The sequence below is a fragment of the Caretta caretta genome, chromosome 13, assembly GCF_965140235.1.
Source record: "Caretta caretta isolate rCarCar2 chromosome 13, rCarCar1.hap1, whole genome shotgun sequence".
NCBI lineage: Eukaryota > Metazoa > Chordata > Testudines > Cheloniidae > Caretta > Caretta caretta.
The window spans coordinates 1,911,533-1,928,131 of NC_134218.1; the positions used below are offsets into that span (position 1 = coordinate 1,911,533).

General features: G+C 48.2%; 1 protein-coding gene across 1 annotated transcript; it reads right to left on the bottom strand.

Annotated features, from left to right (window-relative positions):
• Positions 1 to 485: 485 nt before the first annotated feature.
• LOC125622456 (BPI fold-containing family B member 4-like) lies at positions 486 to 11,033 on the bottom strand. Its single transcript, XM_048820555.2, has 16 exons — positions 10,904 to 11,033; positions 9,728 to 9,775; positions 9,556 to 9,649; positions 8,713 to 8,817; positions 7,926 to 8,069; positions 7,168 to 7,228; positions 5,903 to 5,963; positions 5,087 to 5,178; positions 4,418 to 4,612; positions 4,068 to 4,121; positions 3,262 to 3,432; positions 2,947 to 3,014; positions 2,727 to 2,769; positions 1,754 to 1,817; positions 1,205 to 1,281; positions 486 to 766 (listed from the first exon to the last, which is right to left on the bottom strand). Exons 1-16 carry the CDS (start codon positions 11,031 to 11,033, stop codon positions 743 to 745), a joined length of 1,431 nt encoding a protein of 476 aa, XP_048676512.1. The 3' UTR covers positions 486 to 742.
• Between the last annotated feature and the right edge of the window lie 5,566 nt (positions 11,034 to 16,599).

A 16,599-nucleotide genomic window follows, 5' to 3' on the forward strand; every position in this document is an offset into this window, starting at 1 on the left:
TCTTGTGTTCTCTCTTGTTCCAAAGTAAGTTACCAAACTAATGATAACACTAATACAGGCCCTTTGCAGGGGTAATTTCTCCTACTGTAGATTTTGGATCAGTTAAAATGCCTTGGGGCCCAAAGCTTTGAACAAGGCTCTTGAAAAGGGCAGGTGCAATGAACCGCAGCACTCGGCAGATCATTCCACTGTTTTGCCTTGTTCCGGTTATTTGATAGACATGCCCAGTGTTTGGCGAAACACTGGAGTTCTCAGAACACATTCTAAAACGCTGTTATGTAGCATTTTGATCACTTTGCTAATTGCCCTCAGAGTATACGTAATCAAATCATTCATGGTACAGAGGTTATAAAAGAGAAGAATACTTTAGCAGCTCTAGAGACTCGAAAAGCACTGCTCTGCTTGCAGAGAAATCGGAATCTTTTATTAAAACAGTCACACAACAATTACAAAATATATAAGCATTTTCCAAACTCCCCTAAAACTATCAAACCACAGTAAAGAATATTCCACATGTTAATTATCTGAAGCGAACCAGATACATGGTTGATTCCACTAAGTCTAGGCTTTAATCAAAGTAGCAACTGGCGGTACTTGGTTTTTGGAAAGGGCCAAGGTCTTGTTTCAATATTCCAGGTATGAAGAGAAACATTATTCAGGCCTCTGCAGCCAAGCCAGAGCCAGTTTGTTTTTCAGGTGGGAGAGAGAAAACATAGGGGACTCTCAATCTGGCTTCACTGACTCATGCTGATAACACAAGAAGATCCTAACAAACAAATAATCAAAAGTGTTTAGCTCAATTCCTTATACAAACAAGCAAACAACATTTGTTGGTTTTTTTAATATCAGAGTCTATGCCTTTGCCTGATATTCCTGTCAGTGGAATCCACTGTAATGAACTTTCAGGGCGTTGCAGCAAGACTGACTGGGAAGACCTGACACCGTGGATCCCATTAAGGCCAGTTATGTGGGTCCCTGTAAAAACTCGGTGTCCTGCTCATGTTGAGCAAAGAATCCAGCCAGTTAAGAGAGATGTTACTTTTGAAAAATTGCATTGTCCCTGCTCCAAAGTTGGGCCATATTGAAACTTTTTCTTTTCAAATAACAAACACAATCTTTCTTGTAGTGAACTATTCTGAGAATCTAGGGGAAAGCAGGACTAATGAGATGGGGCAGGAAAATACTGCCTTGTCAAAACACTTACTTCAATGACATCAATATCAGCATTACTAAAGTCGATGTTCATCAGTCTGGGGAGAGGAATGCCTCCTCCTAACACACCTGCAGAGAAGAACAGAAATCAGACTTAGCTTTCCAGGCTAACAGAAATTGGAGTCATTGTTTAATTTCCCTATCTGTTCTCAGCTCACTCAGTTGCAATTACCCTTACTATGTTTTTTTTTAATTAACTCTCCATTCATTCAGATCACTGCAAGCAGAGTTCTGTTGTGAGTCATGTCACCAAGACTTCATTGCTTTTGCAAAATATACTACACTTCTTTTTCTAGCACACTACAAAATAGCAGTCATCCAAATAGATGCACAAAGTCAATTCTGCAATGTTTTATTATTGTGTTTATTCCTTCACTGACAAAATTCAGTCATCTGCCATGGGTCTCACCATCTTTAGCACAAATTAGCTCCAGGAGGTTCTACTGTGTGCAGCTAACATAGATTGAAAATATAAAAACCATTATATTGTGTACAGTCTGGTGCAAATGAGCATCTGAATGAAAAATAAAGCCATCCTTACTGTTCACTGCTGGCAGGAAGGCAACGTCAAAAATCTTGCCAACCAGCAACTCCCAAAGTGAGACCTGCATCAGGGACAGAAGTGATTTAATGGAGATGGTTAGTCATTAAACGATGGAGCAGGATTCAGATTTCAGATACATGGCGTCAATGCGTCTCTTCTAGATTTAACTACAACAGAGTCTGGCCCAATGCCTACTCCAGAGTCAACGTCCTGTAGCTCAGTCCCTTATTTGTGCTGCAGATTCAGAATCAGAATGCTGCACCTGTCCATGGCTTCTGGAGCCATTGTTTAGTCCGAAATTAATGCCATTCCTTAGATCAATTGGCAGGTAGCGCTAAGTGATTCTTTGCAATTAACCTTCTCTGGAAGCCAAACAAACTTTATCTTCCGTTAAGTTAAGAAATGAAAATCCTGTGATTGCTCCTGAATTTTCCTTCTGTCCTCTCCATTAGAGCGTGATGTGTCTCCCCCAGGGCTGGGGAAGCTAATGAGATGTTTTTAGCACAACTTATGGAGCTCAAAACACCCCTCTTCTCTAAAGAATGAAAGAGAGATGGAAAACGAGGTGAAGACCTTAAGCCTACAGAGCAAACACTGTGAATACAGAACACTTTTCATTGTGGAATTAATGTAAGCACTTTTAGTGACCAAAAGTCTTCAGAAATAGCAGTGAATGAATTGAATAAAGGTAATTACTGACCCACTCACCACTGTCCCAATATATCCCAATGTTAATCACACATTTATCTTAGCCACGTCTTACAAACGGTAATTTACAGTATTTGCGTGAAGATTGCCCTTGGATCATCCCATGAAATAACTCCATCTCCAGAGGCAATAGGATAGAGGGTATAAAACTGACACAGATCTGACATTCTAATCAATCCTTGTATTGCCAGAGCCAATCTTGGTTGGCACTTGGCTTCCTTCAGTGGATTGCACCCAGGGCTGAAGCAACCTATGCGCTTACATCAAATCTGCCAACGGAGGAGGAAGCCAAGGAGAGATGAGTCCTGCAGAGAAAGGAAGAGAGTCAAGTGAATTTAATTTTACCAGCAACTTCCAAACGTGCACAGCTCTAAGAAGGTGCTGTGTGAATTAACACACAGGATCCTCTTTCCTCCCCCTCCCACCCAGTGTCATTCCTGAACAATGAACTAAGGCTAAGACATGATAAAAAGACTTCGTACTTGTCAAGGCTGACATTGATCTTCAGTTTGTTGTTTTCAACAGAAAACTGGGCCAACAAAGCAGCATCCTGCAATTAGAAAACAAAAGCCAGTCAGTCTCAGAAGCTGGCTTTTTCCTGCCTTCACGCAGGGTGGTTGAAAGCAGCCACTCATCTCAAGCGTAGAGCAAAGATGTGCGTGCCCTCAATTTGTGCATCCCATTGCAGAGGAATGAGAGCAGCGGATTTGACCCTGAAGCAACAGTCCATTGACAGAACTCGTGTGACTGCAGAGGGAGTTTCAGTGTTTGTGCTGTGGCGAGTTTTCAATACGTACAATATTTAGAACACAGAGGGACTGTTGGGTACCATTGGGCTGGGAAACCAACACTTCCGTGGTAGCAGTGAGTTGTATCAAGCCTTGATTTTTTTTCAAGGTCACCCTGGGAGTTTCAGGGACTGTAACTTTCAGCACCAGAGGCTGTGGCTCGGGGAACTTCTGGTAAACCTGTGGAAATTCAAGAGCATAGGTGTGGAGTTACAGTGAGTAGGATTGTAACACATAGGCCAGGCTGTATTATGAAATCAGAGTCTGCAGGAATTCCATGCAATGCAGCTAGATTAATTTCAATATATACAGTTAACTGTGAATAAGGTGGCCAGATTCGTTATTGCTTTACTCCAGGTGTAACTCCATTGATTTAAATGGATTCAACCCAGAGTAATGCTGAGATGAATCAGGCATAGTGAATTCATCAACCATTGAAGTCCATGGCTGAACTTAGGGCATCATCTCCTGACCTGCAGATCAGGGCCTGTGACTATCGTGTTAAGACAGATGGGGCAGCTCCATTGAACCCACCTGTCTTAACACCTGTCTTAACAACCCACCAGAACAGTGCAAAGAGGCCATCTCATGAGTCCAGCTCTAGCCCACTGTGTTTAGACTTCAGAGTCTGATTTAAAGGCCACTGAAGTCAATGGGATTCCTACCATTAACTCCAGTGGCCTTTGGATCAGGCCCTTAATAAGCCTGGAAAAGGAAGTGGATCCCTCTATCCCCTCCCCCCATCCCCCCAAGTGCATTTATGGCCCCCATCACCGGAGTATTTGTTGTAAAATATAACAATAGAGCTCACTCACCGCGGGAACCAGGGCTCCAAGGGTCGATGTTGTTAGTGGAGGGAGCTCAGGAAACTGTGACAAATAAAAAAGAAATAATGCAGTGAACCGTATCCACCCCGCGACCAGTGTCTACCCCTGGCCTTGCTGCATTAACACCACGTCTGGAGCATTAACCAGACTCCCTGCATTTCCCATGTCTCTGCCTGAGTAAGCAGCATTCCTGGCGATCAATAATTTGCTGCTAAAAGCTTACAACTTGGGTCTGATTTTATATACCCACTGTCCTCCCACATTAGGCTATCATCTCTTCTTAACTCAACAGCTAGAAAAGGTTAGTGGGCTCCCTACGCGGCTGGTTTGATACTCACCATTCCATCAGAGATGTCTATGTTCAGAGCCCCTTGCTTCTGCAGGAGAGATATTACAGAGCCAAGGAAGTTTACAGAGAGTCCAAGCTGGGAGGTGGCGGTGTCTGCCATCGGTGGCATTGGTGGCATGGGGACAGCTTCTGGTTTGCCCAGTGGGTAGTCAATGAGGCCTCCTGCTATGCGGCCAACTACAGTCTGAAAGCCCAGGAGAAAGAGTTACAAACTTTCAGAAATGTTGCACATGGTATTTTTGTTTGATGCTAACTTTAGGTTCATTTGGTTAGGAACTGACATGAAATAATTTCACATTTAACGAACTCTGGAGCAGAATATATTAGGCAGCTGTTCTGTCCTCTCTCCAGAATTTTATTAATTAAAAACAGGAGAGTGTTAACAGCTGGTGTGATATAGGGTCTGATCCTGAGCCATGAAAGTCAATGGGAATTTTCTCCAATGGCTTCAATAGGAAGAGGATCAGAGCACAGAGAGCACCACCTAAAACCGTTGTCAACGGGAGCTTTTCACACAGTGAACAGCTTCCAGTGAATTCACTGCTCAGGGGCCGGTGGGGTCCCCTAGGAAACGCCCCCCAAACTGCAGGAGGATCCGTCACTGCAACAACCTGAAACATCACAGCCCTCGGGTGCAAATGACAAGAACAGGACTTACATTTAAATCTACTTCCAGAAACTGGCCAGTTACTAGCGGAAGGCTTGATACAGTGTACTGGATGCTTCCCAGTACACCCAGGGGCACCAGGGCTGCATTGAAATAGAAAGAAAGCAAGTGATCATCATTTGGGTTTGGATGCGCCTCCTACCTCCTTGCACCACTATCTCCCACAAACATCCCTGAACTCCCAGGTGTTCTGAGCAGCCAACTCAAACACTGTGCTGAGAGTCCCCGAATAGTTCTTGGTACCAGGCAGTACTGTGGATGGAGGCTGGGCTCCTGGCAACCAGTGTTTTCCATTGCTGGAAGTGGAGAAGGACTCCAGCCAGAACAGCCCTGAACACACAACCAGCACTGGAAGAGTCTGGAGCCAGACCCAGAGAAATCCACATCTCAAAAGTGAACAAAAACCGGGACCTTCTGGAAAGAGGACATCCAGATACAATTCCTGATATTATCTTAGAGTAAGTCCTGCCCCCACTTTGGTGAGTGCAGAGGTTCTCTGGCTAGTGGAGAAAGGCTAGGGAAAGGGAGGGATTTGGGGAGCAGAAAGGGGGTGTATGCAGGAGGCACTTCGCTGGCATTCAGCTATGGGCCTGCCCCCTATATATAGTGTGCAGAATCAGAGCAACGGAGGTCCTTGAAGGTCTCATGTCAAGGTGCAGAGCAGGGTATGGATTTAATGAGCACCTTTTGCCTTGAGGATTCATTTTCTCCTCGGGTCTGTGTATTGTGCGAATTGCCCCGAGGGAAACACGGGGAATGGACTCAGCGCTTGGGGAAAGAGAAGCAATGATACCACCAGAAACTTACAGTTTACAAGGCCCAGCTCATCATTGACGAGGCCGAGGACAACATCGACCACTGGGCACAGCTGTAAGAGTCAACACTTCGGTGAGGCATTCCCAGGAACCAGGCTCATGCTCAAAGTCGGACTGGCAAACGCAACTAACAGCATAGGAACGCATCACGGACGACTCAAAACCCTTTAGTGCAGTGCCTGCGGCCAGACCCTTAGCTGGTGTAAATCTGCGTGAATGAGCTCGCCTGATTTGCATCAGCTGAGGATCTGGCCCCTAGAGCTTGCTTCCCCGTACAAGGAAAGCCACCGTTCATGTTAATTACAGATGGGCCAAAGCTGGAACCTCGAATCCCAAGCCCAGGAGTTCTCAGAAGAAGGGGACAGGGATTCACACCCCCAGACATTAAACTAGCCAGGAAGATTATTAAGAGTTATGAACAGCTCGAGTAAAACTGACTCAGGTATTCTGGCCCAGAATTTCAAAGGGAGGCACAATTGATCCACCCGCTGGATGTGAGCATGGCCCATCCTGCATCGCCAGACATCCCAAACCAGCACTGCAAGCGCAGACAGGCAGCTAGACATCCCCTTAACAGACTTCTGGGACTTTGTAGGCACCAGGCATGGTGGGCTTAATCCTGCTTCACCGAAGTCAATGGAACAACTGTCACTGACTTGGGCAGGACTGGGGCTGCGGTGCGTGTTTTCACAGGCTCACTCATTGCTTCCTCAGAAACTTTGCCCCTTTGTGTTTCAGGCTCACTCTAAGCTCAGAGTTTTCCAAAGAAGGGATATTTTCAACAGACCTTGTAGATTCTCTGATACATCATTAGTGTAGAATTGGAGCAGGACCCAAACCAAAACTCTGGCCCCAAAGACCCTGAACTTTAAAGGAAGGGTGGTTTTTGAATATAAGCCTAGATCAGGATTGAAACTTTAATAATGGCTTCTGCCTTTATAACGGGCTGAACCAAAACCCTGGATCTAACCTCTAGGGCATATGAAATCTGAATCTGGGTCTGGATCTGAACCCCTTTCTACTGGGGATTTAGTCTCTTCTCCCTTCCTTGTGAATATTAGGGAATCAGAAGGAGAATCAAGGAGCAAATCGAGCTGTTTGGGAAAGGGATACTCTTTGCTTTTCTCACAGATTGTCTAACAGAGGATAATTTTTTGAGAAAGATTAAAATATTTGCTTGTTTAAAGCATTCAAAAGGCATTTTGGAGCATGGCTGTAGTTATGTGAAGCACTCACATACTCTCTTTTTGGACTTACCAATTCGGGAAGCAATCTGTTAAGGACCCGTGCCAATAAATTATCCACAATTGGGAGCAGGCTGAGAAAAATAAAATGAGAGGATGAAAAATGTTGCTGAGGAATAAAAGTATCTTGTTGAACAACAGAACTATGGATTAATAGTACCCACTGAGTACCGGTGTGGACCTCTGGAAGTAACAGCCCTGCCAATAAGACAGCAGCATAAAGCAGTTAAGTGCTTCGTGGAAGTTTTGATTTTGAATGCTGTGATGAACCAAATTCTCATCCTATGGAAGTGAATGAGGAGGTTTGCCACTGAGCTGTATGGGCTATGGTTTAACCTTTTTAAAGTATTCACGTCTTTAAAAGAAATCACCTTGTCCCAGGAGGGGACTGTGCTGTGTATGTGAAATGTTGTGAATCTCAGAACACACACACTGGTAAAAGAATCCAAGAACAGAATAGGAAATATAGTCGTATTTCCTTATGGAATAACTGGAGCATCACACACACCTCCCTGCGGTAACTCTGGTAAGTGCCGACTTTTCAGTAACGACCACTGTACTGTAAATGCATATTGAGTAACCCCCAAATAATATTGGTTTTGATTACCACAATGGCCACTATCACACATGCAAATTAGGCACAAAAATGTAAACACATTTTAATACATGCAGCTGCATTTGCAGTTCAGAAGATATGGCCCTGAAGGTCATCAGTGCATGTTCATAATAGCATCAGCACTATGGTCAGTTTAAAATCCTTTTCACACCTACCCTCTAAGGAGTCTGATTTTAATACCATTGAGAAGGGTATCGCAGCTTTCAACCACCAGCTTGGGGTAGCCTGTGCCGTCCATGGTCAGTCTGGCTTTTGAGGTGATGTTCACTTCCACGGCAATGTCAAGCAAACCTAGGAGGCTGTACAGGGGGACGAGAGCAGTGTCAGGACAAAGGGTCTCCTCCAAGTGGAGAAGGATGGACTCTGTCCCCCACCAGCGGCTGCCTCCTGAGACAGGGTTTGGTTGTGTCCAGCTGTGCAGAAGCCTCCATCCTTTCACCCTCGCACAGGGACGGACGCAGTCCCAGTGCAGAGCACAGACACTGAAACCTGTTAATGCTTGGATACGATGGGAAAGACAGGGGCTCGCTAACTAAAATGGGGAGTGAGGGTAGCACCATGGGCCCACCTCCTCCCCAGGATAGCTGGCCAGGGTAGCGGGGAGTGCACCCCCACAGTCCTTAACATTGTGATGAAGTTGCCATGGCAGAGTATGCTGCTCCCATACTCTGAGGCCAAACTCTGGCTGAGTCTGTGGTTCCTCCTGCCTGCTGCATCAACGCCCATCCCACGTCCCTCTGCTTCTACTTCACTTCACAGGAGTTAGAGTCTGCGCCCCTTGTGTCATTCAGTGACTTGTGTTTGACTGCCCTCAAAGCTGCCGCTTCCATCAGGAATGATTCCCCCACCCCCAAGTCGGGACTAGAGAATGCCCAGCGTGGGTGATGATTTTACCAGCTGTCCAGAGTGAATGAGACACTTCCAAAAGAGTATCCTACTCACCTCTTACCATTGATTGCTACTCTAGTATATAAGTCCAAGCGGACTCCAATCCCTGGTAGGAGCCTCACAGATACTTTGGGGAGTGTTAGTTCCACAATTCTCAACCTGCGGGATGCAAAGAGTGATCGTGAGCAAGTGAACTGACTGGGGGGGGCTGAGTCTCAAGAAACTACTTAGAAATGTAGCATACAAATGGTGTCTTCTGACATCCTTTAAAGATCATTTGATCTAAGGCATAACTGTTTCCAAACTGTTTAAAGATACATTGCTCTAGGTTACGTTAGCACTTTCTCTAAAACAAGGACCTCAAGTGGTTAAACAAGGTTTTAAATGATGGCCTCGGTGCATAGCAAAATCATGTAATCAGAATAATTTAAAAATGCCTCCACTGAAGGAATGTAAGTGACAATGGAGACAGAGCCTTAAGGAACCAAATTCTCTCAAAAACTGGCTCCCAATGTACACGTCTCTCAAATGACCATGCAAACCTTGCAAACCAGGTGATAATTGGATAGAAAAATTATACCCAGTAGTTCAATGTAGCTCTTGCATTTGTGCATGCCTATTTGCTTCCTGCCTTCAGCTGGTAGGGGTCACAGAAGTACTGAGATGCTCTTCAATATACAATATTGGACAGGTGATGTTACTGCTGTATTTTTGACCCTTCCAGAAGCAGTGGAAATCTTTTGGGATTTCCAGCCCAATTTCTAAGCCAGAGAGGTTTCAACTCTGAACCTCCGAGAGTTTACCTACTGCTCCTGAGCCGTATTACGTGACTGCCCGTGACAGTGCAGCGGGCTCATTGCCAGGTCCGTGCAGAGATCTTTTCAGTGCGTTCCTTACCCTGTGAGCCCCTGGACGGTGCTGAGCAAACCTCCTTCCCCGAGGATACCAAGTAGACCTCCATCACCCAGCAGACCTCCTTTTCCTAGCAATCCTCCAGCAGCACCATTGGGGAGACTCCCTCCAGGAACGTAACCGCCAGCCACAGGTAGGCCTCCGCCATAAGCATTGCCACCACCTCCAAGGAGACCTCCACCACCCCCTCCGCCAAGCAAGCCACCTGTAATCCCGCCAAGCAGCCCACCACCACCACCCCCTCCACCAAGCAAACCACCAGTAACCCCGCTAAGTAGCCCTCCTCCACCGCCACCTCCACCAAGCAAGCCCCCAAGTGGGCCGCCACCGCCACCACCACCAAGGAGACCTCCTAGCAGGCCTCCACCTGCATCTGGACCTCCACTGCCGAGTGGCACGTCTCTGACTGCGCCTTGGAGGGCGTTGCCTTGTATCAGCGAGCCTGTGACAGCTGGAAACATTGCACAAGGTAAGTATTCGACAAATGGGAATCTGGCTTCTTTTGTACCCTCTGGCTGCTTTATTTTAACAAGGGAGATGTCAGGCCACCTATATCCCCCTGAGCTCAAACCCTGGATGAAGCCAACTAATGAATTTTAGTTCTGACTTCTGAATATTCTCCGTAAGCATGGTTATAACCATTGCTTTGACAACACATTAGAATTCCTCATTGCTGTCATCATCATGTCAGCGAAGGGAAGTCTGGACCATGTCGGCACTACGGGGATGGGCAGCAGCAGAAAGACCTCTCTGAGAAAGACAGAGAAGGTGAATTGGCCTACGGCCTGGATAATCAGAATATAATTTCTTGCACAGTAACAATAATCATGCACCTGGCACGCGTCCCAACTGCGTGGCCTCACTGTGTGCATCCCCGTGGCCTGCACCTGGTAGGGGCCAGCTTCAAAGCAGGTACAGGAAAAGGCTTAGCAGGTAGCTATTGCTGCCACTGGATAACTCTTGGGGCGCGGCGAGTGGCTGAGGCAGCCGGGTCTCGCATGGGCAGCCCTTGAGTGCGCCGATGTCAGCAAGCCCGTCTGCGTATTGCTCTCCATGGCTGGGGTGGGTCAGCTGGATACTATCCTTCCCATAGGAGCACGTGAGCCAGGATACATGTAACCAGGCTTTTGGACATATCTGCCTACTTCACTCATGTCTAATTTTCGTAGGTATTGGCTGCCAAACAAGCCTGGTGGTTTTTCCCTTGCCAGACATTTTCCTGCTCCAACAGGCCTTACTGCTTTTTGTTTGCACAATAGCTTCAGCACCTCCGACGACTGCTATTTATTCCTATTTCCATCTGTACCCCAAAGGTGACGTTCCGTTGACTTACCATCACCTATCACGCCGTTACCAACCCTGAGGACAGCGTCTGACGCAGGCTGGCTGAGAGCTGGTGCAGGCTGGTTTAAAGCAGGTGTCAGCAGACCACAGAAGATGGCAATGCCCCAGCCCTTTAGCATCTTGCCGTCTGCGCCCTGGTGAGAACATGTCTGGTTAGCAATATGCCACATAGTAAAAGGGGAAGAAACAAAGCTGCACCATGAAGAGAACAAGAGTCCCAGGGAAATTCAGGACAGGAAAGTGGAGTAATAGATCATACACATGAGCTAGAAAAGAGAGAGAAAGGAGTAAGGGGCTGAATTCTGCTCCCCATGGGGCCTGATCTAAATCCCACTAAAGTCAATGGGAAGATTGCATTAACCATAATTGTCTGATGTTTTTTACCAAAATATGGCATACTTGTACCAGGATTACAAAAGAAATTTAAATATAAATAGCAAAAGTTCTTCACAGCAGTATTGTAGGGACCATGAGTACAGTGAAACAGTGATGAGCTGACAAAATCTTAACAATCGGTTCCCTATAAAAAGTTCTGATGTAAGGGATGTGCCCCAGTATGTATTTTTTGTACCCACAGGGTTACCATACGGCCGTATTTTCCCGGGAGGAATTTTTAAACTTTAAAAAATTTTTAAAATTTAAAAATTCCTCCCGGACGGCGATTTAAGAACCAAAAAGCCTGACCTGTCCGGGAAAATACGGGTGTGTGTTAACCCTGCCTAAAGTTCTTTGTTAAAAAGATGGGCCTGAGCTAGAAATGAGCTCCATTTCCCATGTATGGGGCCCCGTCACGCCCTGGGGGTGTGCTAGGGTGACCTGATGTCCCAATTTTATAGGGACAGTCCCGGTTTTGGGGTCTTTTTCTTATATTGGCTCCTATTACCGCCCACCCCTGTCCTGATTTTTCACACTTGCTGTCTGGTCACCCTCAGGTGTGCACATGTGTGGGTCCCAACTGCTGCATGACCCCCTCATTGAAGCAGGTGTGCAGGGTTACTGCCCTGGGAACTGCAGGGCACCAGGGGACGTGGGGCCAGCTGCAGACAGGGGCGTGGGGCAGGGCTAGCTGGAGGCAGGGAGTGCGGGGCTGGCTGCAGACAGGGGGTGTGGCAGGGACTGGGGGGCTGGCTGGAGGCAGGGGCTGGCTGCGGGCAGGGCAGGGGGTGCGGGGGCTGGCTGCAGGCAGGGGGTGCGGGGCTGGCTGCGGGCAGGGCAGGGGGTGGCTGGAGGCAGAGGGTGTGGGGCTGGCTGCGGGCAGGGCAGGGGGTGCGGGGCTGGCTGCGGGCAGGGTGGGGGCTGGCTGCGGGCAGGGCAGGGGGTGCGGGGCTGGCTGCGGGCAGGGTGGGGGGCGCTCACGGGCAGAGCGGCTCGGAGCAGCCCAGGCCCAGCAGAGCAGCCGGGGACCCACCCGGCAGCAACGGGAGCCCCAGGGCCAGGGGAGCAGCCCCAGCTCCAGGGCTCGTGGCCAGGGCCAGGGGGCAGCCCACGTGGCTCCCGCAGCGCAGCGCCCCCGGTGGCCGGAGGAGGAATCACATCACTTCCCGGCCGGAGCCCAGCGAAACCTCAGCGCCCCCTGCAGGGAAGCGAGTTAACAACCGGCTCTAAAACGGCTTCCAAATGTAACCGCCAGGTCATGCGAACTGGTGCGAACCGGCTCCAGCTCCCCACTGCAGTGACATCATTACAGCTGTGCTCTCCAAAGACTAAGAGCACCCTATAGCGGCCTCATTCCTTTCTTTACCTGACTTTATCCTGAGTTTTAAAGGCGTTGTTATTCTTGCTTTGCTTAGCTCGTGATCAGCCAGCGGTTCGGTAGCTGTCCATAGCAGCCTTGTTCTCGCTGTGCTCCGCGTTTGAACATCTAGGACAGGCAGGTCTTATATAGCAGGGCTCTGCTGTGGCAAAGAGGAAAGCAGCCTAAATGGTAAATGGTGGGATAATGGCTTGAGTGTCAAAAAGATGTTTGTGGTTTTGATGGATTCCAATATAAATAACTGTTTGGAAATCTGGAAAAGCTATTAAGCAACAGGTATGAGATACAGCCCAGGTTAATCAGCCAGTGCGGGCACTCAGCATTCCAAGGGCTAAGGCACACGTCTCCAAGCGCACACCGGTCATTTGCTAATACGACGGGTTTCCGGCTCCCACAAGCCTGATTCTGCAAACTCTTGCTCATGTTACTAGCACACAAAAGGGCGACAGACGGGGTTGGATCCAACAGCCATTCCGAATTCAAACACAGCGTGATCTTTGCAGCACGGGACTCACCTAGCTCAGCTGAGATCTCACTGGAGGCCAGAACTTTCAGCTGAGACTGCGGGGAGTAAGGCACCTGCACCCATGTCTGCATACATAGATACGTGGCCTGGTCCTCACAAATGCTCCTGTTGACCTGCGACAATCAGACCCTACTGAAAACCAGGCCACTGATTTAGGTGCCAAAATGTAGATTTTGGTGCCCAGCTTTAGCACCCACTTTTGTGACTGCACCACACAAAATTGCCCACTAGTCATCTCTATGTACATATGTGTGTGCATATCCCAGAGTCTGGGATGCAACTGTGGCCATTATTTATTTGTTTAGATTTATAAGCATCTCAGATGATCAGTGCCCAGTCCGTTCACTGGATGCTATTCCATCATTTTAAACGTACAATACCATCCTCCACCGAACATCCTACTCTAATGACCACCGCTGAATTGCACGTGCAAATTAGAGATGCAATTGCACATTCAATTCTGCAAAATTGGATCTCAATGGCTCAGAGATAATGTCAACGCCAGGATTAGATGAATGAGCTCTAAGCATGTGTCTACCCTGCAATTAAAATCCTGCAGCTGACCTGTGCCAGCTGACTCAAGCTAAGGGGCTGTTTAAGTGTGCTGTAGACATTTGGGCTTGGCTGGAGGGTCCCAGAACAGCTACACTGCAATTAAAGAACTCCTTAGTCCAAGCCCCACGAGCCTGAGTCAGCAGGCATGGGCCAGCCACGGGTGTCAAATTGCAGTGTAGACATTCCCTGAGTGCCCAAAGCAGGTTCAGCCCACCAGGGCACAGCTTCCTCTCAGGCCAATGTCACTGACCACTCACTGCCTGCTTTTCGTGTCTTGGTTATCTGTCATGCACAATTCATGTCAGAGAAACAAATGAAATCACTCACAAACAAGACACTAAGTCCCCTGATAACCTGCCCATGATGAGCCCAGCAGAACACCACGTGGTGCTGAAAGCCAGCTCTGAATCACAGAACAATGGCTTTTGGCACCTGCACGGGGAACAGTCTCTGGGAAAGAGCTGTGGGAGGTTTATGTCCTTAAAGTTTCAGCCTGAGAAGTGTTTCCTGAAGATTATCAGCACAGTTTCTACAGCCTTCATCATGTTACTGATAGAACTGATGCCTGCAACAGACACTGACAAGTCCCTACCCAGTGAGAAATTGAGATTTAACGTCAGCTACAGGCTTAAATTGCCATCAGCTCATAACGATGCTTTTGTCCTAGTCGCCTGAACGGTTAATACCTTCGAGATAAAATCTTTTGTTAGATCCCAGCTTGAGTGGTCAAGTATGTCGCACAAGAAGGGAAACTATGTTTTCAAACCAAGTAAACAGGTCATCAACTCAGCTTATCCATATCAGACTCTCTGTATATATTTACCACCTTCATGGTCTCCCATTAAGTGCAGCTCTGGGAAATGCCAGTGGATGTTGTTACAAGAGCAAACATTTTAAGTAATGGGCCATCTTCCCATATCTCACCCACAGAAAAAGGAACTTCTCTTCACTGATACTCTCAGTTCTGCTTATAGGCCACCTCTGGAAATCGCTGGCAGATTTTCTACGTTTAAGGGCACGCGGTGCTCTGAACTTTTGTCAACAGCTGCCATCATTGCTTGTGCAAAGTAGGCAATTGTGCATGCAAATTGCCAACCAGTAATGGGCAAGCAGTGAGCAAATTACTGGCCAGAGTGGTTGTGAAATCTGAATCATAATTCAATTCAGAGTTGATCGTGCTTTTTTTGCTGGTGTTGCTTCCCCATAAACATTTGTGTGACTGGGTTTTGGCCCTCCGTGTCACTGAAGCCCCATCAAGGTGGTGCAGGAGGGAAGGGATGAGCCATACAGGGAAGGTGCTACACCCTGTTGGCCCGCTGGAGTGCAATTCCACAGTGGACTCTAACCGATCCATGTGGAAGGGAAGTTTGGTTTGGGGCGGACAGAGGAGGAGGCCATGTTTGTGCAGATGCCCTGACTCCCTGCGGAAGGGATACAAGGGGGCCACTGGAGTCCAACACGTGGGCCAGAGCCCCACCCATGCAGGGAGGATGCGGCGGCCCTGTTGCTTTCACAGACGCTTTATTCTGTCCCTCAAGGTGCATTTAGTGTCCTGCACAAAGTCCAGTCGCTCAGGTTTGGGCTGGGAGGGTGAATTGCTCTCTCAAAGACGCCGTAATCAGAGGGTAGGCCCCCCGGGAGCTGGAGAGGGCAGGCTGGGATATTGAGCTCCAAGAGGGCTGGGGAATAGGCCACGGCGGCGTTCAGATGCTCATTTCGGGAATGGTTTTTACTACCAGTGGAAAAGTGCAGCTCCTCTGTTCCTGCCCAGGACAGACGGTCTCTCAGCTCTCTGGCTCGCAGCCCAGAGATCTAGCGTCCTTCTGGAAACAGATTTCTGGTGAAAGCCAAGGAGTTTGCCAGCCACAGAGGGAGGAATTTCCAGCCAGATGATTTAGCAAATGGGCCACTTCCCTGTACAGGGTTTTCTCCAAAGCCCTACTGAGCGGCAGCCTGACGACCTCTCATTTCCCCCCGGCCCACCACTCCATAGGTCTCTGCGGCAACACAGACGTTAACAGTTCAGGGCCAGATCCTCTGCTGGTGTAAACTGGCATAAGCTTGAGAGACATCAATGGCACTATGCAACGTACATCAGCAGAGGCTCTGGCCCATGGGCACTACTTCTGTACATCTCCAATGATCCCCCAGTTGTTGAGCCGGTGCCTTACCTGGTGTAAATCTGAGTAGCTCCATTGAGTTCAGTGGCTCTGTGCCGATGTTACCGGCCTGTTCTCTCCCCAGCTGCTCCCCGTAATAGCTGGGAGACAAACGAGAAGTTGCCCGTGTTCAGTTTGCACAACACGTGTATTCAACTGGACCTGTGACATCCGGCTCGTGAAGAGGGCGTTTTGAATAGTACCTGGCTCAATGTACCAGGGGAAGGACGTCATCTAGGGCCATAGTAACCCCCCGTATAAGTGGAGCACTTCCACAAACCCAGCTGCTACCACTAGCTCTGAACATGCCCCCCCCCCCCCCCCGTATACATGGCCGTGTCCATAATAGACACATACCAGATAAACGCAGCCAACAGAAGCTCAAGGAACGAAGCTTCTACTTCTACAGAGAGTGAAAGAGGAATAATTAATAAACGGCTTATGGCCTCATTTTCAGAGGTGCGGAGCGTGTGCAGTTCCCACAGACGTCAATAAGACCCTTGAAAATCAGGCCATTGGGGGTTAACCTCCTCAGACAGTTCTCAAAGCTCTGCCAAGATCTGCTGCTGGGGAGCATGCAGCATGAGCGTCCTGCTCAGGTATTAGGTACAGTGACCTCATCTGGCCCTGTGTGGGGAGCACATCTCCCGGCCTCGCAGATAAGGAGCTTCCTTCAGACAGTCTCTTTGAAA

What these genes read in the sequence shown, in the direction of transcription:
- LOC125622456 (XM_048820555.2), bottom strand. Translation starts at nt 11,033, where the DNA reads ATGCTAAAGGGCTGGGGCATTGCCATCTTCTGTGGTCTGCTGACACCT. An exon ending in AGGTCTCCTTGGAGGTGGTG is followed by an intron (nt 9,650 to 9,727) that starts GCAATGCTTATG and finishes GTGCTGCTGGAG; the next exon opens with GATTGCTAGGAAAAGGAGGT. An exon ending in AAAATCAGACTCCTTAGAGG is followed by an intron (nt 7,229 to 7,925) that starts GTAGGTGTGAAA and finishes TATTTTTCTCAG; the next exon opens with CCTGCTCCCAATTGTGGATA.